The sequence below is a fragment of the Entamoeba invadens genome (genome assembly GCF_000330505.1).
Source record: "Entamoeba invadens IP1 unplaced genomic scaffold scaff_1105074725243, whole genome shotgun sequence".
NCBI classification, from domain to species: Eukaryota; Evosea; order Mastigamoebida; family Endamoebidae; genus Entamoeba; species Entamoeba invadens.
In genome coordinates, this window is record NW_004443511.1 from 62,733 (window position 1) to 85,993 (window position 23,261).

At 31.7% G+C, this 23,261-nt stretch overlaps 12 protein-coding genes across 12 annotated transcripts; 3 read left to right on the forward strand and 9 right to left on the reverse strand.

Moving 5' to 3' along the window:
- Positions 1-15: 15 nt before the first annotated feature.
- On the reverse strand, positions 16-109 carry EIN_206230 (Hypothetical protein; the record flags this gene model as incomplete). The annotated part of the gene is made up of 1 exon (XM_004258359.1): positions 16-109. A coding segment is annotated over one exon (94 nt), but the record flags the coding sequence as incomplete, so codon positions are not given.
- Positions 110-603: 494 nt separating this feature from the next.
- On the forward strand, positions 604-2,541 carry EIN_206240 (serine-threonine protein kinase, putative; the record flags this gene model as incomplete). The annotated part of the gene is made up of 1 exon (XM_004258360.1): positions 604-2,541. One exon carries the CDS (start codon positions 604-606, stop codon positions 2,539-2,541), a length of 1,938 nt encoding a protein of 645 aa, XP_004258408.1.
- Positions 2,542-3,828: 1,287 nt separating this feature from the next.
- Positions 3,829-5,331, forward strand: EIN_206250 (hypothetical protein; the record flags this gene model as incomplete). The annotated part of the gene is made up of 1 exon (XM_004258361.1): positions 3,829-5,331. The coding sequence occupies one exon, from the start codon at positions 3,829-3,831 to the stop codon at positions 5,329-5,331; it is 1,503 nt and encodes a 500-aa protein (XP_004258409.1).
- Positions 5,332-5,569: 238 nt separating this feature from the next.
- On the reverse strand, positions 5,570-6,019 carry EIN_206260 (trichome differentiation protein GL1, putative; the record flags this gene model as incomplete). The annotated part of the gene is made up of 1 exon (XM_004258362.1): positions 5,570-6,019. The coding sequence occupies one exon, from the start codon at positions 6,017-6,019 to the stop codon at positions 5,570-5,572; it is 450 nt and encodes a 149-aa protein (XP_004258410.1).
- Positions 6,020-8,213: 2,194 nt separating this feature from the next.
- EIN_206270 (hypothetical protein) lies at positions 8,214-10,982 on the reverse strand (the record flags this gene model as incomplete). The annotated part of the gene is made up of 1 exon (XM_004258363.1): positions 8,214-10,982. One exon carries the CDS (start codon positions 10,980-10,982, stop codon positions 8,214-8,216), a length of 2,769 nt encoding a protein of 922 aa, XP_004258411.1.
- Positions 10,983-11,456: 474 nt separating this feature from the next.
- On the reverse strand, positions 11,457-12,098 carry EIN_206280 (hypothetical protein; the record flags this gene model as incomplete). The annotated part of the gene is made up of 1 exon (XM_004258364.1): positions 11,457-12,098. The coding sequence occupies one exon, from the start codon at positions 12,096-12,098 to the stop codon at positions 11,457-11,459; it is 642 nt and encodes a 213-aa protein (XP_004258412.1).
- Positions 12,099-12,533: 435 nt separating this feature from the next.
- EIN_206290 (hypothetical protein) lies at positions 12,534-13,133 on the reverse strand (the record flags this gene model as incomplete). The annotated part of the gene is made up of 1 exon (XM_004258365.1): positions 12,534-13,133. The coding sequence occupies one exon, from the start codon at positions 13,131-13,133 to the stop codon at positions 12,534-12,536; it is 600 nt and encodes a 199-aa protein (XP_004258413.1).
- Positions 13,134-14,203: 1,070 nt separating this feature from the next.
- EIN_206300 (hypothetical protein) lies at positions 14,204-14,533 on the reverse strand (the record flags this gene model as incomplete). The annotated part of the gene is made up of 1 exon (XM_004258366.1): positions 14,204-14,533. The coding sequence occupies one exon, from the start codon at positions 14,531-14,533 to the stop codon at positions 14,204-14,206; it is 330 nt and encodes a 109-aa protein (XP_004258414.1).
- Positions 14,534-15,158: 625 nt separating this feature from the next.
- EIN_206310 (hypothetical protein) lies at positions 15,159-15,935 on the reverse strand (the record flags this gene model as incomplete). Its single annotated transcript, XM_004258367.1, has 1 exon — positions 15,159-15,935. One exon carries the CDS (start codon positions 15,933-15,935, stop codon positions 15,159-15,161), a length of 777 nt encoding a protein of 258 aa, XP_004258415.1.
- A 1,684-nt stretch (positions 15,936-17,619) lies between these two features.
- EIN_206320 (hypothetical protein) lies at positions 17,620-18,414 on the reverse strand (the record flags this gene model as incomplete). Its single annotated transcript, XM_004258368.1, has 1 exon — positions 17,620-18,414. One exon carries the CDS (start codon positions 18,412-18,414, stop codon positions 17,620-17,622), a length of 795 nt encoding a protein of 264 aa, XP_004258416.1.
- A 130-nt stretch (positions 18,415-18,544) lies between these two features.
- Positions 18,545-20,040, reverse strand: EIN_206330 (protein PNS1, putative; the record flags this gene model as incomplete). Its single annotated transcript, XM_004258369.1, has 2 exons — positions 18,545-19,831; positions 19,897-20,040. 2 exons carry the CDS (start codon positions 20,038-20,040, stop codon positions 18,545-18,547), a joined length of 1,431 nt encoding a protein of 476 aa, XP_004258417.1.
- Positions 20,041-22,683: 2,643 nt separating this feature from the next.
- On the forward strand, positions 22,684-23,261 carry EIN_206340 (hypothetical protein; the record flags this gene model as incomplete). The annotated part of the gene is made up of 1 exon (XM_004258370.1): positions 22,684-23,261. A coding segment is annotated over one exon (578 nt), but the record flags the coding sequence as incomplete, so codon positions are not given.

The following is a 23,261-nucleotide window of genomic DNA, read 5'->3' on the forward strand; positions in this document are numbered from 1 at the left end:
TGATAGACTCTAAACATGCTTTAGAAACACAAATAAATTGGTATAACACATCGTATGTACCAAAATTAAGTGCTACTTTCATCAAGTAAAATGGTTCTAATTTCACCATCCTTCTCTTTTATCAAGTTTTATAAATTAATTTGAATTGAAATATATTAAAATATACAATTAATATTTAAACATCACATAATAAAACAACAAATTCCGCATTGATCATTTGCTTAAATTAATTAAAAGTTTTAATTAACATATTAATTATATATTTTTAATTATATATTTATATAATTTAAAAATATAAATAGTATTAATATAATATAGTAATAGTAATCAGTCCAATTAATTATAATTATTAATAATTTAATTAAAAATGATAGAATCACTCTTTTTAATATTTACAATAAATAATTTATTTAAAAAATATTATAAGAAAAACTGCCAAAAAGAAGTAAAAAGCGTTCTTTTGAAACCAAAGAATCTGTCTAATTGAGAAATAATAAAAATTTTCATTTAAATACTTACAAGTAAAAATAAACTACCCAAAAAACTTGACCAAATTGCTCAAAAAGTCAAAGACCAACTTGAAACTGCAAAAGACCACAAAAGATGACAAACAAAGGCACTTACTTATTTTTCTTACTTTACGCAACATTCTTTATAACAGCCTACGCTGGGAAAGACCACATTGATGTATGTGGTGTTGGGTGTCCGACGTGCCGCCCTGACGGGAGTTGCATGTCTGTGTGTTTTGGTGGGTTTAACCAAGACGACGACTGTAGCACGTGCAGTGCTGGGTATATCAATTACCCATATTGTACTGCACTTTGTGGTAATTTTGTGATAGATGCTGGTGAGCAGTGTGATGGAGGGGAAGGGTGTAATGATGGATGTCAGTGTGACACTGAGAATGGGTATTCGTATCAAGATGGGAAATGTTCCAAAGACACTTCTACCTCTGAATTAACGATGAACATCATTACGGGTATCCTCTTCTTGATCTGTGTTTTAGCGGTTTTATGTTATGCGGCGTATTTAACATATGCAAAGAAGTATCGACTCTTAAATGAAGACGCTACTTCAAACACCTCCCTCACCTCTGGCACTACAGACTCCTCCTCTTCGGAGAAAAAGCGCTCGAAGACCTCGAAGAACACAAAGTCGACGAACACTCCCCCTTCACTCGATATGATCACAAAATCAACGCAGTCATCCACGTCTTCGATATCAGACAGTGACACAAACACGTCGTCAGACACATCATCGGACAACACCGATCGTTCGACGAAAAGAAGAAGAAGAGCGATATTCAGACAACGTGGAGATATTTACACGAAAATACCAGAGAGAGCGTTTTTCTCGTCGACGCCAAGCTTCCCACTGGAGTTGTCGAAAACGACGTTACTGTTTGGCGGGTCGTTTGAGAAGTTAAAAGTGCGAACGCCGTACACCGACACGTTCAATATAGTGAATATGAGGAACTCGCCATGGAACTTCTCGGTGAAGGAAATTAAGACGCCAAAGTTTGAGATTTTGGTCGACCCGGTCGATGGGACTATTGCGCCGGGCACGCAAGTCAATATCATCGCACAGATCAAGTTGAAGTGCTCGTGCAGAGTCAACGCGCAGTTGGTGGTAAATATCCAACACCAAGAAAAGACGTATACGTCCAATATAGATATTCGAGCAGACGCGCAAGACAGCGAGTACATCGATGGCGATGAATTCGACTTGGACAATTTGACTGCGTCGGATATCACTGTTGGACAGTGTTACTCCCTTGTCTGGAAACAGAAGCCGATCTTTGTGAAAACGTTTTCGAAGGCGCAGAACCCAGATATTGCGATGCGGACGGAGATCAAATTCTTGCAAATTCTGAATGAACAACAGTTGGCTGCAAAATATTACGGAAAGGTCTTGTCGCACAAGATCTCATGTATTGTGGTTGAGTATTATCCTTTGGGGACTTTAGACCACTTTTTGGACCAACAAGTCATTTCACCAAAATTGAAGAAGAAGATGGCCGTCGAGTTGGTTGCAGCAATTTCACTGTTACATTCCTTCCACTTTGTATATCGGCAATTAACACCACTCAGCGTGTTGGTGTCGTCCGTTAAATTGAAAGAAGGCCCTCATGTTAAATTGTGCGGATGCTCACAAGTCGTCAAGGCAGACGCAGTACAACAGATCAAGAAAGACGCCAAGGAGAAGTTTAACTACTTCATGGACCCTCTGGTGTTCAACGCTAACACTAACGCAGACTACCCCACAGATATGTTCTCGTTGGCACATATATTACTTTTACTCTACTTCGGAGAACAAACAACTGAAGTCTTTAAGGTGTCGCCATATGAATTGTATCAAATGCAGACAACACAGAATAGACTTTTCACTCGTACAGAACTCACTGATAAATTGCCACAGAAATTTGCGGAACTCGTCGCAACTATGTGGGACACAGATAGAGCTGAAAGACCTTCGGCAAATGAAATGACAAAGAGAATTAAGGAAATCTCTTTTGTCACAACGACTGATACAAATAATTGATGTTGGGATGTTTTATTCCTCGTGTTTGATTTATTATAAATGTATTATAAATATACTATAAATATAGTATAAATATAGTATAAATATAGTATAATAAAATTAAAATAATTACTTCACTTTTTTAAAATGAAACACTTTATTATTCACTTTTAACAAAAAATGGTTTCGCCCATTACGTATAAAAATATAATAATTTTACTATTTTAAATAGTATTTCAATCGAAAACAACGCAAACATTAAATAAAGAAAATAATGGAGATGGTTCATAAAGTTTAAAAATGCCGAACATTCACATCAGGTCAGTAAAAAAAGAGTTATTAAAACAACTGAAAATAACGATCGGGGTTATAGACTTAAACAGTCTGTTTATGCACAAATTTCACCACTTTTAATATTTTCCCATGACTGGATGTAGTTTTAAATTGGTTTAATTGAGTTTCTTTTGATGTAACTAAGTTATCATTTATTTCAAAAAAATGATTCGGCAAATTAATTGTTATGGTTATAATGGTGGATAAAAAAGTGAATCCGAAATAAACAGGAAATACACAAAATTAGATTTGGTTATGATTTAATTTAATAAACTTATTATAATTATTTAATTAGTTCACTCAATAATATTGTCCTCATCCCCGATTTAAAAAGAAAATGTTTTCCGATTTTTGTTAAGATAATAACATTTGTTGACCGACTCACTATTTGAACACCGATAACAAACAGAATCTGTTGTAATTCAAAATTTAATAACCAAAAGAACAGCAATGCAGTTTGTATTTATAACTTACCATAAGAAAAACATTTTTGGAATTTTTTCATTCAATCCAGAAAAAATTCAAATGTCAAACTTCTTTTTAAAAAATTTGTTCATTTGTTGAACTTTCCACTTTTTTTTGTTCATAACTTTTTGATACTTTAAAAAGCTTTGAATATTCCCCTTTTCAAATTCAATACCAAATGGATAGAATACCGCTAGATAGTAATTTGATTTGATTTGTTTATAAAAACAAGTGTATTAAGTCAGAGTGTCTAAAAACTTGTATATAACTCTTAAGCTCAGCAATAAATATCCTGTTTTAATACAAATTTCATTTTTAATATAAAGAACAAACAAGTGATTTGGGATTTGCTATTTCTTGGGACTTTGTACGAAATTGAATAGTTCCAAAATGAGACGACATTTTAACTTATTTTTAAAAGACTTTTTTATACCTTTTGTTGTTGTAGAATTCACGAAAATTCATATAAAAAAGAACAACAATTCAACTTTTAATTCTTAGGACGTACAAATGGTCTTACTTTACTTTCTTATTTTCTTAACTACAGCCCTTTCTAATGATATTGAAATGAGTGAGTCTCCAGTCTGTATGACCGACTTTCTTGCATTCAATTACAACTCAGAGACATTAGATATTCCCAAGACTGAGTGTTATTCAAACATCCCAAATTACACGCACAATGTCAAAGGATTTAACATTCAATCTGTTTGTTACATTGATGAATCACGTTTGTTTATTCGAAAGAATGGGCATCTTATCTCACGGTGTGGCACTTTAATGGCGATAGTTGGACCGACTCAGAAAGTCATTCAATGTGTAGTAGCAGGGACTATGACTGTAAACACGGACACTATAGCAGTAGATAGATATGGGCTAAGAAACAATGGGACGATCATAGGTATCAACAAGAACTTATTTCTACAATTGACAGGAGGTCTTTCCTTTCAAAATGATGATTACGTCCAAGCTACAGTCTCTGAGACCGATTTTGATTTGGGAATCAATCCATCCTTTTGGGTCATTTATCGAAATACAACACACGTCACCTTACAATTTGCAGACTTTAATAGAGCCGTGGAGATGATTGAAGTCAACTCTAAACAGATACGAAAGGGATTGGACGACACTTTTGTTGTCGAATATGACACTCAAAATGTCGATATCAAACTTGGCTCAGTTCTTAATGAAAAAGTCAATTTCAATAGTGTTAATTTGTCGAATGTAAGTCGTGGAATAGCATCTGCTCGATTTGAGAATAAAAAGAAGACAACTTGCTACTTTCTAGCTAACACTGAGGCATTCACTGAAAACACTCTGACTAAAACAGAAATCTTCATGTGGACATTTTGGAAGAGAATAGGGCTGGGCGCTTTCCAGTATATTGGATATCAAAACGTGACTGTCAGATTCGACACTGCTACACCTGCTGCAGCTATATTCATGGTCTACAAAACAGCTATGATGTTTTCACAAGACTTCTATGAGTTACAAGTAGACATCGAGTCTGACGAAAATTTCACTATCAATCGAGTCGTTTTACTGTTGACCAATAGAGATAAAAACAATAGGATGACTGGTAGTTCGATCATTGATATGACCAACTATTGGGTGTACAAGAACGGTAATATGACATATTTGAGACTCCCTTTTAACTTGTCGAGTTACGAATATTCAAATTCGATTGGAATTCAATGCAACATGACAAAACCAACTACTCTTGTCTTAAAAAGAGCGCAATTTATTCGGTCTAAAAAACTCGAGAAGAGCATCGACTGCGATGTCAACTCATTTGACTGTGCAAACACCGAGTGTACCATTTCTGGTGATAATTTGGGCATTGATAACAAACTGTGGAAAGATGGGTGTCAGCCTTCTTGTGGAACATGTCGAGATGGTTTTGTGTGTACTTCAGAAGGAAAATGTCAAATAGAGACTCTCAATAATTTAAGGAGCTCTTCAGAAATATTACCAATAGTAATACTTCTTATAATTGTACTATTGTTTATGTACTAGTGTTTTATAATTCTATAATAATTCTATATTAATTAAATAGTAAATTAAATAAAAATAAAAATAGTATTAATATGTGATACTAAAATTATATTTATAATTAATACAAATAATAATTACTATAATAAAATTACATTAAAATTATAATATATATAGTAATATACTAATACCACATAGTATAATATATAATATATTATATAATGGTATAAAGTATAAAAATAAAAACTAAACAATAAACATATTACAATACAGTATAGAGTGAACTGTCAACGGGTCGAAACACAGTAAAAGAACTCTGTTTTTCGTTGTCGGAAGTGCTATTTTCCTTATAAGAGCCTTTTGATAAATTCTTTTTAAGACTTCCGAAGTATCTATTTTTCACATCATTTGCACTTCTTCCAACAAGCTTCTTGCTAATGAAGGTCCATTTATTTCCGACTTCGTTGTGTGTTTGAATGATTATAGTGTCTTCGTAAGAAAGCCACGGTCTTTTCTGACTCTTAAACATCAGTGAGTTGAAATACCGTTCTCGGCACTGCTTTCGATTTCGCTTTGGTACAAACAGCTCGACTTTCTTCCAATTTTTTAACCCGATTTCTTGAACAGCTTTCAATAAGGCGGCATCTTCCTCGGGCGCCCATTGCCCGTAAACTGTGTGTGTATTATCCGATTCCTCGACTTCCATTGACATTGTAAACCGATTCAGTAATCAGTTCGCTACTTTTTATAGTCCTGTTCTATTTCGCGATTTTTGGGCTCGTGCTCTTTCATTTGTTCAAACCCCACCTCACCGACATTTTTCAGTGTAAAACATTTGCTATTTTTATGGTTTAAAGATATTACTGATAATTATTTTCTATTTAGGGGGTTCCGTCTTCAAAGCTTTTTGAATCGAACACACAGCATTTTTGCTATTTTGGGCGGGAAGTGGCGAGACGTGGAACTTATTATCGGCATGCACAGGTTTTATGATGTAAAACAAAAGTTATTTGTTGTACGACATTTTGGTTATAATTTCGTTATTCTTATCGGTAACTATCCGTTAGAAGAAAAACGGTAAAGACTTCTTCTTGACAAAAATTAAAATAAAAACTTTTTTACTGACTTTTCGTATGCAGATGACTTAGACCGTTTAAGTGTGTTTTTGACCAATTGAAACAAATATATTTCAACGAGGCACTTTCCCCTGATCACGAACTCAGTCACGAAAAAAATGGTAAACCAACGGTTACTTAATAATTTGATTTCAAATTTGGGATTAAAAAGTTAAATTTGCATTTGTAATTGTTATTTAACAATGATGTTTTGATTATGGAAAAAGTTTTTTTGTTACCACAACACCGTATATGCCCCAATAATTAAAATATCACTGGTGTTAGAAAATGGGCGTGGGCATTATCGGGGTATCAATCAAACCAAATCGGGAGATCGACTATGAGCTAAAAAAAATGAAAAGAGTCGTGTTTCTTGTTATTTTAAAAAAAGCTTTTTTGGCCAGTTCATTTTTGGGTGCCAAAAAACTTTCCACTTTTTCCTGAAATAATCCGCAGGTATTTCCCAAAACTTGATTTAAAAGATCATTCAAAGATTATAATCATTATTTGGTATATCGTCAAATGAATAAAGCTTGACTTCCCGTTCTTGTAATGAAAAATAGATCTAAATAAGTTAACATTGAACTTTGGTGGTAAAAAGGCCATTTTGTCGTTTATAATATGCCTTTTTTTAATTTGGAGTTTCTGTTACAAAATTCAGATCTCATTTTTCAATTATTACGAAATGTATTTTCGTGTCATTTCGGGAAATCTCCCAAAGGAAAAACAAAAAAAGACGAATTATTGAAATCAACAAAAACTCCACATAAGATTATCCCGTTTTTGCTAACAAATATTGGCTGTCTGTTTTTGATAATTCTTTTGAAGTTCGGTTTTTTAGTATTACGCTCTACCAAATTTTTTATTTTTAAATAACTTTCATAGTATTATACATTGTGTTTAACAATTATTAATCTTAGATTTTTAAGTAATTAATACTATTAAAATTTGCTATTTACAAATCCCGAAAAACTGTTTTGCCCAAAAAGATCAAAAAAGTTTTTTACTTTTTACGTTTCTGTGCACCAATTCACATCTTTTTCATCATATATTTTGGAATTATAAACAAAATGGTAAATCTGCCAATTGATTTTGAAAGTACTTGCCTTGGTTTTAAAAATAGCTCGTTTTGCAAAAAAGGTGCATTTACTTGTTATATAACATTTTCTACTTATTATAATATATTTTTTTATGTAAAAGAAACCATTAAAAAATATATTTTTTTTATTTGTTAGATCTAATTATAAGATTGTTCTGTACCATTTATCAAATTTACTATTATTCGCTAAACAAATTATACAAAACTATACAAGTAATAACAATTAAATACCAAAAATAAAAACAAAAACAATAAAATGTTTTTTGTTAATCTCTTTTGATTTGTGTGGATGGTTCTGTCTTTTCTTTGGTCTCTGTTTTCTTTTTGAGTTTGTTAAGTTGGTATTGGTTGAAACACCACCCAACGATCGCATACAGCATACCCGTCAACAGCAAAATGACAATCCAATTCGTTCGGGTGGACTGTGTAAACAGAATGAAGACTGCCTCGATTGCAAGGGCCGACAAGAAAACGTAGTGAACAATATCAACGTAATTTCCCATTGTTTTCAGTTCTTTTAAATTTTAAAACTATAAATTAAAAAAAATATTCTCAACAATTGTGAAATGTTGTAAAGAAGAAACTGGAAACACTACAAAACTATTTGAGAACCTCCTTAACCACTTTATCAAACCAACACACATGCACAAAGAACAATAAAAACAAATCGTTTATTGAATACTCATTTTTGTTCATTGAAAATCATACAATTCAGTCAAAAAGTTTTCATCGAGGAGTTCCTTGAACGCGCGGGTGGAAGAGTGTATTCTCGTCCCACTTTTTTCTTCAAACACGACAAATTCGAACATGTTTGAACAAACCATTTCTTCTTCCGCCCATTCCTCCTCGTTCTCTTTGATGTCCTCGACAATTTCAACCATTCGGTGTATCCAGGGGTTGTGCACATTAAAAATAGAACTCTTCATTCTCCTCAAAAAGCTCACCAAAAACACACACACACCTTCCCACAACCCTCTCTTCATTTTCTCATTCACAAAGTTGATCACTGGAAACACGTTCATTCGAACTGGTTTGTTCTGGTGAAGCGTCAATGTACCAAGCCAACTCCCAACGCCACCGGCCAACTCAATTCCATCAACAGTGTTCATCCTAATTTGCTCGAGGCACTTCTTGCAAAAGATGATCTGTTTGTGTTCATTGACAAATGGAAAAACTTTCTCCTGGTCGTTTGTCCCGCGTCGCACACAAAAGAGAAAAGCAACAACTTCCTTCAAGTCAACCGGAATTTTAGACACCCGCGAACCTAAGCAACAATTCTCCTTTAAATTGCTTTGTGCGCAAGTATTGGAAAGACTCAAAAGATACTCCGTAATTTCTGTTCTTCTCGCCAAACCGAAAAAGTCCTCAGAGACAACATACTTCAAATGGTCCATGTCTGCAACGCTTGGCAGCAGTGAAATTCTCCAAACCTCATTCAACACCACATTATCAGGGAAGTTCATGCAATGCGCCTTAATTGCCCTACACATCGACGGTGTAAGTAATTTGTTCTGCATCAACGCCTCGATGACTTTGAAGCAAATCGCTTGATTTGTAACGTCGCTTAATAAAGCAATGACGCTCTTAATGACATGAACAAATACAACACCTCTAACCATTTTCTCTGTCAAAATAAGTCCAACCAAATCGCCAAATATTGTGTTGTGTGAGTGGTTGTCTGTCGTCACTGCTTCAACAATCTTCAAAATTTTCCAATATGCCTTTTCTTTGTCCTTTTCGTTGTCGCTTTTTTGCTCAAGTTTGATCTTTTCAACAAATTCTGTAGGGGTGACGTGACCACACAACACTTCCTCAAACTCGCTCTCCTCCTCTCTGAGACTTTTCCCCACTCTTTTCCCATGGCATTTGTCGCTTTTATGTTCATCCGTTCCGCCACTCCTCAAAATCTCAATCTCGTGTTTCTCATTTTTAAGTTCCTGGATGATTTGTTCAGACAGTTTTGTCCCATTCTCGTTCCGGCACTTCTTCTCGAAGTTTTCTAGAAATTGGCAAATCGCTTCGTAATTTTCTTCGTGATTTAAAACACTTTTCATAACTTCAATTCCTTTGTTGCAACAAATCTCAACTACAAAAGTTCCAGTCGGAAGTTGTGTCAAAAACTCAGTTGTCGTTCTCTCTATAATTTTCGTTTTCATCTCGAGATCTTGATAAAAGTCAAATTCCAGTTGGTTGCAGATTTTGAGTTTTTCGTTTTGTTCAAAATCTTGATAAATGGCGAAAAACTCTTCTGCTATTGTAGTTTCGTGCAAAAGTTGTTTCAGTATTTTCTTTTCTATCGAAAGCGCCCCGGCACAGAATGACGGGAACTTCTGACAAACACAACAAAGGAGATCGTTTCGCCGTTGCTCGTCTTTGACATAGACTTCACGCGAAGCAAAAAACGTACAAAACGCTTCGGAAAGAATAATATGGGAAAGGTTCTTCAGCTCTTTCTCGCGAGGATCAGAGAAATAACTTTGGAATAAGAAGAGCAACGATTTTGAGTTTTTTCGTTCCGCCAAAACAAATCTCAAAAATGAGTCGAAAAGAGAGAACGAGATTTTCTGGAGATATTTTTGATTTCCAAAATTTTCGGAATTTTGGAAAAATTGAATCCCATCCAAATTTTTTGTTTTTTTTTTCGGCGACTTGATCACTTTGATTCTCTTTCCACCAAAAATCGATCTCAACAACAACGGCGCCAATACGTCCAAATCTTCGAAGCTCACAGTCGTACACGTTCTTTCGAATACTAGTTCCCACTCTACATTCTTAAACAAGTCACTTTCGATATTTGGACCGAGTTGCGCGATTTCGTGCAATTTGTTTACACACTCTTCCGTCGTCACAATAACATTCCTCACCATCTCATTATTGTCAAATTTTTGTTTTTTATTTTGTTTTTGCTCCTCGACGAATTTTGTTATTGGAAATGTTATTGGAATTTTGTCGAGTGTCATTTCCATCGGGTCAGTCCACCTGAGTGCAAGGAACCCGTCACGGTGTGTCACCTTTGTGATGGGCACCTGGTAGTTTGGGTCCTCAAAGTAGTTTTGAAGTAAATACCCCGAAGGCACATAATTGAGATCAATTGGGATTGAGAGGAACTCCCCGTGATGCATTGCCAAAATGTGTTGCAAAAACGTTCTGACAGAGTGATCCAAGTTAAGTTTTGAGAAGTCGCAAAGGCCGTTAGTTACTTTAGAAAGAGCTTCCAGGAAAACTCCCTCAAACATCGGGGAATAACATTCTTTTGTAATCAAGTCGGAAAGAACATCATATTTCTCTAAAGTTTGTTGTGTGTATGACGTCCCTAATAAAAGTGAGAAATAGTAAACTAAACCATTACGGCGCGTTTTAGTAAGTAATGACTCAATAACAGGAAGACAAAACGAACGAGTCGCTTTTGTGAGTTGGGAATAACACTTTTTCAATTCGAGCAAGTCGCTCGTGTCGTCCATTTTGTACTATTTTGGTATTTTTTCGTTTTGTTTTTTTTTGAGTGTTCTTTTTTCCTCACTGAAAATATTACTATTTATTAATAAATATTAATAAATAGTATTATTAATATTTATTTATAATATTACTATTATAAATAATACAGTTATTGTCTTTTTTTCATTTTTTTATGTATTATTAGTAATAATTAATTATAATACTGTACAAATTTTTACAATATTTTGTTAAAAATCCATTAATACTATGTTACTACCTAAATAGAGTTAAATACTATTATACTAGAAATAATAATAATAAAACCATACTTATATAATTCTAAAATATAATAAAAATAATAGAAAAGATATAGAATAAATAACAACAGAATATATAAATTAGAAGTTTATAGTAAATAACTTAATACTACTGGTAATAATATCAATTAAAACAAAAGAAGAGAAAACAAAAGAAACATGACGAAGTAAGCAAAAAATCAATCAGTCATGTCTCTTTTTTCTGTTCAAATACTTAGGGACGGACTTTCCAGACACAAAGGAAACCGTTCCGAAGTCCAAGTTGTCTTTGAGTTCAGGGCTGGTCATTGATGGTCGTTCGAATTTTTCGGGTGTGTTTTGTTTTCCTTTTTTTGTGAACTTTCCTTTTTGTGTCGATGTCTTGTGGTGTTGGGAGTTGTCGGTGTTTTCTGTTTTGTCCTTTTTTGTGCGTTTTTCGTGTATTTTTGTTTGTGGGAGGTCGTAAGTCTTTCCGTGCATAGAAGTGATGGGACGCACTTTATTTGTTCTTGTCTCTTCGATTTTGTCATGAAGTCTCTTAACAAGAGCTTCACGTGGATTCTTAAACATAGTTGGATCTATCTCATTTTCATTAATCGGCTGGATTTGCTCAATTTGATCCGTTTTCATATCCAATAGTAATTTGTTGTAACTCGATATAGTTATTGGCCCTTCAAGGGAATAACGCCTCGCCTCTATTTCACTCGGAGTTACTATTAATTCAGTTCGTTCTTTCTCAAAATACTGCGCTTCATATTTGCTGTCTTCTATCTCAGTCACATAATTGTTGAGTGGAACTAAGTCAAACATTTGATCAATCCAAGTCGATGTCTCCTCAAGTGTCATCTCCTTTTGTTTTTTTTCAAATTCTTTAAAACCCTCTTTTCTATTCTTGCACCATATCTTTGGTATTCTATTGCATTTTTTAATTAATTTTACTATATGTCTTATTTGTTTTTTATTAGTTCTATTTATTATAATATATTAGTATGTTTTTATTTTTTTTATTTAATATAATATAATATAATATAATATAATATAATATAATATAATATAATATAATATAATATAATATAATATAATATAATATAATATAATATAATATAATATAATATAATATAATATAATATATTTTTATGTTCAATTCTAATTATTTTTATTATATTAAAACAATTAAAACAATTAAAACGTCTAATTCATAATAATTAAAATTAAATCAATAAAACATCAATTTATATCAAACAATGCAAAAGTAAATAAAAAAGAAGTTAGTTAGACATTTTAAAAGAAAAGAGTTAATGCAAAAACCATCAAAATAGCAAAACATGTGGCACCTTCAGAAGGTCTAAGTTGGTCTAAACATTTTGTATATTGTCCGTCTTTGCATTTGTCACATTCAAATTTTGTGCCATCGACGTTACTAAAATCGGTGCTTGTACATGACGCCTCTTTAAACTTTCTTATTACATAATATCCTTTTCCACTCTCTTCAATAACAACTCCTCTTCTATAATCACCAACAGCTTCTTTATAACAGTTTCCAGTATCATAAAGTCCGTCCATATCTGCTCCATTTGGGCAACTTGTGATAGCATCTGTTCGGTATGCTACTCTCTTGAAATCGTTCCCATTTTGCCAATTTGTGTTGTCAACAATGTCTTCTTTCTTTGTAGTACAAGATGAATCAGTGTATACAGTAAACACATTATCCCCTTGAACTAAGTTCAACATTTTAGAGCCTTGAACTTCTTTCACACATTGGCCTAAAACATAAGGACGGTACAAGACGAAGATACCATCAGCATCTTTCTTTTCAATCTTGTAGTATAAGTTGGCGTCGTAAGCAGAGCTCAATGCTATCAGTAAAATAACAATGTTCATTAAAGTTTTGATTGTGTGGAATTTATATATTCGGAGTCTGACGTGGTGATTTAGTTATCGTAAAGAACAAACAATAAATTACTTTTCATATGGATTGTTGTTGTAATAATATGTATTGTTAATATAATTATTTATTATTAATGTTTTTAATACATTTTATTTGGTAAACAACCCAAAATATAAAATATAACATTATCTAACTTTTCGATAATTTCGAATTCTATTTTAATTGGTGGAATTTTTTTATTTGTATCGTTTTGAAAAGTTTTGATAACTTTAATTATGAATATACTAGAGTTAAACAATTCGAATCAATTTAAGTTATTAAACTGTTTTAACATTTGTATTTTTATTTAGTTTAATTTAAGATTTTTAATAGTTAAGTATGATTATATTAATTTCTAAAACAAACCATTTATATATTTATAATGATATAATATATTATAATAAATGTACTAGATATATTTTTTTAATTTTTTCTTTATAATTTTTATCTGTTATATATTTAGTAAATCAATAATAAAAATTATTAAATAAATTTTAAATTGATATTAAATTATATTAGTAATATTATATATTAAATATTTAATTATAAACAATAATTAATTATTTAATAATACGATTAAATTATTTTAGAAAATATGATTAAATTAATAGTTTATTTACCTATTATAAAAATTATAAAAAACTAAAGTCAATAAAACATTATTACTATTTTTAAAATGTATGTTTTTCACAAACCCGGTTTGAATTATTTTTTTTCTTCGAAATGAGTCGATATGAAAAGTTTTTCTTTTTTTTCATCAATAAACGGTTTTACAAGAACATTTATTTCGATGAAACTTGTTATAATTAATTATCATAATTTCCCGTTATATTTTATGTTTTTTTGAATGAAATTATTTTGAAATCGATATGAAAAGACGAAACTGTAAGAATTTATTGGGTTGAAATTTTTATTGAAATTGAAGAAGCAATTATTGTATAGTTTTTAAATTAATATTATAAAAACTATAAACGTTACCATTTGAATTAGTGTCTAAAAACAGAAATAAATTATGAAATGAAGCTCAATGGCTGAGCAACTTGTTGATAGCTTCGTCGGGAGGTTCGCAGACCCTCGCTTCCTCCACGCCATTCACAAAGAATATTAGAGTTGGGAGGTCTGAGACTACATAGTGTTGAAGTAAATCGAAACTTTCTTCTGCATTGATAAGAATGAACTGAATGTCTGTATGTGTATTAGCAATATTTTGAATTCGCTCTACTGTGTTTATGGGATTAGACCAAAACGCGAAAAAGTCGAGAACAACTTTACTTGATTTGTTCATAATAGATAGAAGGTGTTCTTCAGTTGATACCATTACCACTTGTGACTCGAGACACATCTTTTGGTCCATTGTGTTAAGAGATCTTTTTATATTCTCTTTTGAAAAGAACTCTTTCTTCTTCCGTACTTTTTAAGTACTCTGGTCTCTCTAAATTTGCACTAATTATAACAGAGAAGTAATTATCTTTTATATCTATTATTCAAATAATTTTCAAATACAGTAAACAAAAAAGTGGGTTATAATAGAATTGTTTTTAAAAACACCCTTGTTTCTTATAAAACAGATAAAAAACTGATTCTTACTTTTATTATTAGTATTACTAGTTTTAAATATTATATATTTTGAATTTGTTTCATATTATTAGTTGATAATAAATTAAATAGGTATTTAATTATAGTTTATAAAAATAATTGTTTTTAAATTAATCTTAATTGTATTTATAAAATTCATAATGACAATTAGATTCCATCTAGTTTGAACAAGATAATAAAAATATTATTGTTATATATCAAGTACATAACAATCCAATTTTCTTTTGTTTACATTATATTATTTCACAATAGATTTAGAGGTTATAAGTATTAGATGTTTTCAAAACTAAATTAAATTATTGTTGTCATTTTGTTTTTAACTTTTGACAAATTTGTCGCAGGTTTTATCGCAACCATAATAATACAAACAATGCAATGAAACTTTACACAATAGCCTTTTGAATGCTCTGGTTATTCTTTTTAATGATAAATTCTTTCTCGTTCTTTCCCTGATCCGCAAGGTACTTTGACACCTTAACACCCTTTTCCTCAATGTCTTTACACCCAAACATTTTAATTCCGCTCTTCCAAATCTCAATGATATTCTCTGCCTTCACCGTCCCGCTTTTCCCAACAGTCATACGTGTTTGGAAAAAATAGCCGAACTCCCTTAACATATCGATGAGAAGGTGGATCATCTCTGTTTTCTTGTTAGTTTCAAACCGCCTTTGTGCCGTTTTTGAAGGGATTCCTGCAATAATATCATCCTGTAAAACGCGGAGACACCTCTTTTTGACAATGTCTTCAAAATCCACCTCGTCTCCCACTGAAAAAGTGACTTTGCAAATCCTCAAGAATTGAGGAGCTACAGTGCTTTTCTTTGCTGGTTGTTTAAAAGAGAACGAACAATATTTATTAAGTAATGCGATGCAAATACATTCTTGTGCTGTTTGAAGTGCCCGGACATCTCTCGACTTGTTCAACGTGACAGAATGTTTTAACCCAACTTTTTGTGGACTTTTTGGCGACAAGTCATCGACCTCTGGTTCACAAAGAACTTCTATTTGGGGGACGGGACTCAGGTTGAGGTTTTGCTTGAAACTTTGAATTGGGGACGTTGGCGAGATGTTTACCAAGTCATCTGAATAGAAAGGCACTGGCGGGAGTCCATCGTCCCACCGCTCTTGTTTTTGCTGTCGTGCCGTCTTTGAGGGAAACATCGATTACGTTGGCAGTTTAGTATAAGAAATGAGGGGGGTTGTCAGTTTTTCGAAAACGTTTTTAAAATTAAATTAAAATAGAACAGTTGAATTTGGGATTTGGGAGTTATTTGGTTGCCACAAGAACGGAGTTTATTCTTCAATTTGCCATTTTTCTATGAAAATTAAGACTAACTTTTGCAAATCACGCTTTTGTATTATTCAAATTTCGTAATAATTAATAGTTGGTTGTTAAAAGTAGTGGCTGCTTCTTATAATAATGTTGTGTGTTCCGGTAAAATGACCAAATAAGAAAGAAGAAATATAACATGGTTATGTTTTAAATTGTGTGAAGTGAAGCATGAAGGACAAATGAAGTAATTTGGTTGTGTTCTTGAGTTGGTTTTATGGAATTCTGTAATGCCAACGATTTTTTAATTTTAGAAATTATGCGTTTTTTGAACAAATCCTCTTTGTTTATTAAAAAATTTGCAAAAAATCGGGCATTTAAATAATTAATGGGGTTTTATTGAATTAAATACTTTTAAGAACATCTTATTTGTTTTATTATTCACGCCAGCTCCTTTTTGTTTAAAATTCAAACAACGAAATTTTAGATTTGTTATTATCGCTTGATGTTATTCAAAAAAACTATCATTATTTGGAGACAAATTGTTGCCCATTTCACCATATCTGACTTGTTTGAGTAATTATTTATGCTAAAAATGAGCAATTAAACAATAATATAATAGAGAGTAAGCATTGCCTTTTCAAATGATCAATTGTTTACTATTTTTCCGAACTATATTTAAAATGAAATAATTGTCCAAAAAAGTATGAAGTAGTATTGCAATATTTTTATGTTTTATAACGGGAAATTTTCTCAAATAGAAATATAATTCGTTTGAATTTTATTGGATTTTATAAATACTTTATTTTTTCTTTAACATAATTTCTTTGTGTCGTTTTTTATGGTAATAAACCATTTTGAAAAAAGACATTTTATCTTTTTGATTACCAATTGTATTTACAATACAAATGTGCCAAAACATTCGACATTTAAAAACATAAAATATTGAAATTTCTATTTACAAAAATAAATAATCTATTTATAAATTTATTCAGTTTCTGCAATTATTCCACGACAATCAAATGGATATTTTCGGGAAAACAAGGCAATTTTTCACCACAGTAATTTTATTATTTTTCAAAATATGCTTTTATTCTTAGAACAATCTTAAACAAAATCCATATTTTTAGTATATTAAACTAATACTTGTTTGGCACTATTATCGCTAATGATAGTCAAAAGTTTTATTTGATTAATATAAAAACAAATTACAACATAAAATAGTATAAAAAACTATATATAATTTAAACAAAAATACATATGAAAAACAAATACGTATTTGTCAAATAAATAATCCTCAATTTTTATTATTATCAATTTAAAGATAGAAATACACTACTTTTTCTTCAATTCTTTTTTTATTCTAACAATATAATAAAAATATGTTATATTTTATTAAAAACCATAAAAAATATTATAATTTAAAAACTAATCTGTGAATTATAATAATTACCAATTTAAATTAGAAACCAATTACTATTACCATTTTAAAACTAATATTTTTATTAAAAAACTAAATCCAACTCGTAACAGCAATGAACATTGAAAAACATTTGTATCACAAAAATTTGTGTTTCAACAGCGTTTGAAACTTTTCTTCTCGATGCTCTTTCGATAACTCTGATGATATTCATCGATTGCTTTACACGTCGTTGTGTTCTGTTCCTTCACCATAATTTCAATACCTTGGGCAGCGGATTTAAAAGCTTCCACTACACCCTCGACATCAAGCTTCGCAATAACACCGCTCAGTTCTCTTTCAAGATCACTCTTATCCTCGTCTTGTCCCTTGAAGTATCTATCTTCAGACCTTCTTCTAAAGAGGTTAGCAGTGAGTCTGGAGTCTAAGAACTTCACTTTCGCCATCGTCTTGATTTGTTCGATGTTGTTGATTTTGATTTCAAGCTCGTCGATTTTGCTATTTGCGTTTCTGAGGAGCACATCAGAGCCACCTTTTACTTTGAGCTCGCCAGTCTTCTTGTCAATAGTAACTTTGGTCTTTTTCGGGTCAAGTTTCTTCTTTGATTTGCTGAGAATTGCGTGCTTGATACCAGCAAGTTTATTTCGTGTTTTTTGACTGAGTCCATTGGGGCATCCTTTGCTTCCCATTTTCTTCGTAACGACATCCAAATCGATCGCTGTGTAATTTACGAGACGTTCTTTCGCAGCGACCAAATAGTCACGTGTCATGTTCTGTTTTTTCACTTCCAAAAATTTGAATACTTCCTCTTCCTTCGGATACGTCTGAAATATCGAAGTCGCTGCTTGTTTGATTATTTCGACACGTTCTTCAGGCGTCGCTGGAGTGCCTCCTTCATATTGTTGAAACATTTGTGATGCGACTAAAGTAAGTAAAAAGACGAGCATCATTAATAGTATGATTTTTAGTTTCGTATTACTTTTTTTTAATTATAATATAACATTAATTAATAAATGAGTTATTACTAATAAAAAAGCTATTTCATACTAAAAGAATTAACTGACTGAATTAAAATGTTCTTCAAAAATTTTGTTCGTTGTGATGTTCTTGAGGAACAACTTGACTGTCGTTTTGTTCGGTATTAATAGCTTCAAATGGTTCATATTTATCATAATGAGAAACTATTGCATTCAACTTCTCACAATGAACTCCATTGAACAAGACTAAATCTTCCGCATAACACAAGAGAATGGTATCCGTACTTGCCTGTAAAAGTGCAAAGAAATAACTTACAACAAATATCGAAATGATAAAAGATACTATAAAAGTAATATATGACACCACTTTCCCATACCCAAAGACATACACAAATACTCCACCAATTGATCCACACATAATTCCTCCAACTAAAATAACACCAAAGCAGATCGACCCAATCACTGTGTCTTGAAGAATGGCAGTGACTAAATTGTTCTTGACTAAATCAACGGCTACATGTGCACTTTCTAAAAAGGGCGTTCCGTGCATACCAACAATGACGTACGCCATTTTATTGACATACCGCACAATGGTCTCTAGTAAGCTGAGTAAATACTGGAATATACACTTTAGGATCCTTTGTGCGACACTTGGGTCGTCATCGTCGCCATCCAAGTAATTGACTACAAACTGAATGAACTGCACAACTGATAATATTAAAGAACCAAACGCAATAGATCCAAATTTCTTGGTGAGCGCATTATATACCGACTCCATGAAGGAGTCTCCAACATCTTTTGTATTCAAGTACTTGTGCGAGATGACTGAAGACGTGATCACGACAGAAACACCACTCACTGTGTTCAAAACCCAAAACAATGAAAATGCTTGGAGGAGTAAAATGGGTATAAAAGCTTTGGGTGGGACGTATTGATCATTCTTTGTTGTTCCGGAGAGGTAATTGAGGACCACTGAGCCTGGAACAAAGAGTAAAACCGTTGTTGTGACAATGAGTAAAAGAGGGCACAAAACAAAGAGAATGTGTTTTGTTTGTATGAGTGCTGTTGACGACAAGTGGACGATGTCTATTGTAATCGGCAACTTCTTTCGCGACACAAAAATGATTAACGGTGATATCAAGAGTGATACCCCACACACTAATAACGTTACAAACGTCCATATACCCCGTGAGAATGACAAAATTGAAAGTACTATTAAAATGACACTGAAAATGACGGGGAAGACAACACCAAATAATATAATGAAGAGTCGAGTCATCACTTTGATGAGATAGATGAAGAGAAGTGAAAAGACAAACGCACACACGACAACCAGAGGAATCACTTTGACCATTGGAATTCCAGGAAGTGTTGTTATGTGTGTTTTAATCTACATATAAATATATGAAGTTCACTACGTCGAATATTTAAAGCATTTGAAATGACATAACAAACAATGGAGTAGTCGGGAGTGGAAGAGAAAATGCAGTAACAGCTAACACTAAAGGAAATTGCTATGCACACATAAAAAGAAATCGAAAACGCAACGTTGTTCCACTTTGTGTTCTTTGGGGGATATGTGATTAAAGAATCGCTCATTGTGAGTTCTAATATTCAATTATTGAGTTAAAGCCATTTCTGAATGTTATTGCTATAGTTGTTTTATTTATTCACTTATAGTTTGATTCTTTTAGAATAATGGTATAGTTGTATTTTTACTATTGTAGATTAAAAATAAATAGATTAATAGTTTGATATTACTTTTTTATAATTCTATTATTATTCAAAAAAAGATAAATATAAATAATAATGTAAACAATTCATTTATTATTTTCAGAACAACTTACTGTTTTATATTAATTTAAATTAATATTAATAAATAATATTAATTGATTATATAGTTAAATAAAAATGATTTTTTATTAGAATAAAATTAACTATAAAAAACAAGACCAACTTTATCTAAACAAAGGTGTTTTTCTTTCCACGCTTAGTGATTGTTAAAAGTATTCGATTGGTCATTAATAGTCATTTAAAGTTGTTTTCTAATGAGGAAATTAGAATTTCATTTTTTACACTATTTTAAACACAACAAGTATCAATATTACTAAAAATATTTTATATTTTTTACAACATATACAGAGCTTTCACTTGTAACTAATATATTATAGTTTTCATATTTACTTGTCAATACTGAATTTTGAATTGTAAAAAGCATTTTTACTAAACTTCCATTATGACGGTTTTCAATTGGTTGATATTTAAAAGAATGTTTAGGGATTGACAAAGTTAGTAATAAGTGTTGTACTGCATTGATTCAGTTTTGTGTTATATATCAATATTGTATAACAAACAACCAATAGGTTTTATTTTTTCATCATGTTTATAACTTCCATTTCAAAAGACGTTGAATAGTCTCTAAAAATATAAATGTATCACATCAAAATAATCAATTCGTTTTAAATAAAAGACATTTAGAAATACAATAGACTTCTTCAATAATTTTGTTGAATTAGATAAGAACTGCCGGCAAAAATTCAGAAGCAATACCATTACAAAAAATGGATACCGTTGTTATATGTCTATAAAAAACTATTTTATACCTTATTGTTAAAAAAATCGACATAAAAATAAATAAGTTCAAAGTCTTAAAGTTAGTTTTGATAAGTCGTTTGGAAATGTTAGAGATATTGAAAATATTATTTAATATATTTGGTAACACAAGTATCTAAAAAGTCAATGAGTACACCACATATCAACATCCGTCCTTCATCCGAACAAAGAAGTTATCATATCAACAAACTTATTTATATCTCAAAGCAAGAAAAAGAAAAATTAAATGCCCCTTCTGCATCATCCGCTACACCATCACCAAAAAATGTGCAAGAGAAACAACAAAAACGTAGGTGCAACTCTACCACATCAGATCCAACCAAGATTTTTGGGTTTGAATTTTTTGATGATAGATACGACTTCTTAAAATTTTGCTTTGACTGTCAAATGGAAAACACACTGAATATATGAATTTCTTTGTTATTTTTGGTGTGGTTTGATAAAACTTTTTTGTCTCACTTACAATTTTATTTAAAAAATTCAATTCAAAAACATGAATTTAGTCAAATCGAGTTTATGAAAATTATTAACGAATTGCCAAATTAATGTTAAAACAAATAGAATCAAATATAATTCAAAAATAATAACAATATAATTAATGAGCATTGTATACCACTGGTCCTGGTATTTTTATGGTTGGCATGTTAAGACATGTTAAGAGAAGGTTATCTGAAAATTTAGTGAAAAAGGACCAGACTCTACTTTTCTTTTTAGCTCCAATTAAAAAATCTTTTTCTGATAGACTTGTTGTTGTCAATGATTCAGTTTTCCCCATTAATAATATATATTTACCTTTTTGTTTGATTAAATAGTCCCAGATGCTTTGTCGCGAGAATCCAATTTCTCATAACTTGAGTGCTCTACTCAATGAAGACCAAGTGAAAGCTAACAGATTTCTTTTGACTTCAATTCTATTATAAAGACATTTTCTATATTTATGATAAGCAAACTATTTTTTTACACTTTATAATTAATCAATTACTATTAATATATCATTAATAATAGTGATAAAAAAACAATTGAAAAAAAAATAACTCATATTTAAAGACTTTACACGTAGTTTTATAGTATTTTTCTGTATAATTTATTTCGGGGTTTTATTTTTTCAAAACCCAATTTTTTTGGTTATTATTATTATTATAAATATTCCCGATTTTTTGGTTTGTTTAATACTAAAATCACAAGTGTACAACTATTTTCTGGTAGTTTTTAGTTGTTATTTTTTTGAGTATTTTTCAACGACACAATCTCCAGATTATATCACTCATTACAATTAATTTTAATAATAAAGAGATGGATTATTATAATCCACACCGATCTTGATTGTGATAATACATATTGTGATTTAATCTGATGTTTAAATAATATATCAATTATATTCAAGTGACATTCTTTATTTGCAATCTTTTTTCTAGTTTCGACCAAACTTCAAAACCGAGTCTTGACTTTTTCGTTCTATTTTGAATACAGTCAAGCCTCAAACTTTTTCTTTATTTATTGTTTTATGTTTTAATCAAATCCATTAATTTATTATAAAAGAATTAATATTTATTACAAACAGCCTCATAGAGAATCATTACGAGAAGATTACCACTTTTTAGGGAGTGTTAAACTTCAAAATCAAGAAACATGTCTCTCCATAGAAGTGTCTTTATCCGCCGTCCTTTGGTAGAGGAGGCGAAGAATGTATATACCATCCGCACAACAAATCCTCAACAACAAAAAAGTATAGAAGCACTCGAGGCGAAGCGTGAGAGTCGAAACAGGGATGCGGCGCAGCAATCGTTTCTCATAGGTGTAGCGAAGACGATGGGGATGACCGTCACCCTCCACCGGTTATTGAAGAAAGGTACAACGTCTTCCCAGATCTTTCTAGTCGAGTCCATTGCTTTAAACGGACGGACACTCTTCTCTGAAAAGGACCTTCCTGTCCTTCAAGAAAGTTCACAAGACAGAAAACGGCGAATGGTTGATTGTTTGACGAACGACGCGTTTATTAATATTCTGCAAGAGACGGGGAAGATAAGCTTCTTTGAGAGAAAAGGACGGACCAAAGATGCTGAGCAAAATCCACTTGTCTTAGTCGACAAGAACTTCTTGGCAATGAACCTTTGGACTAATTTGAAATTCACACGACTGTCGTTAGTGATAGTGGACAACATGAGATTTCTCCCGATCGATATTCTTAAGGAGGGGTTGGCTATTAA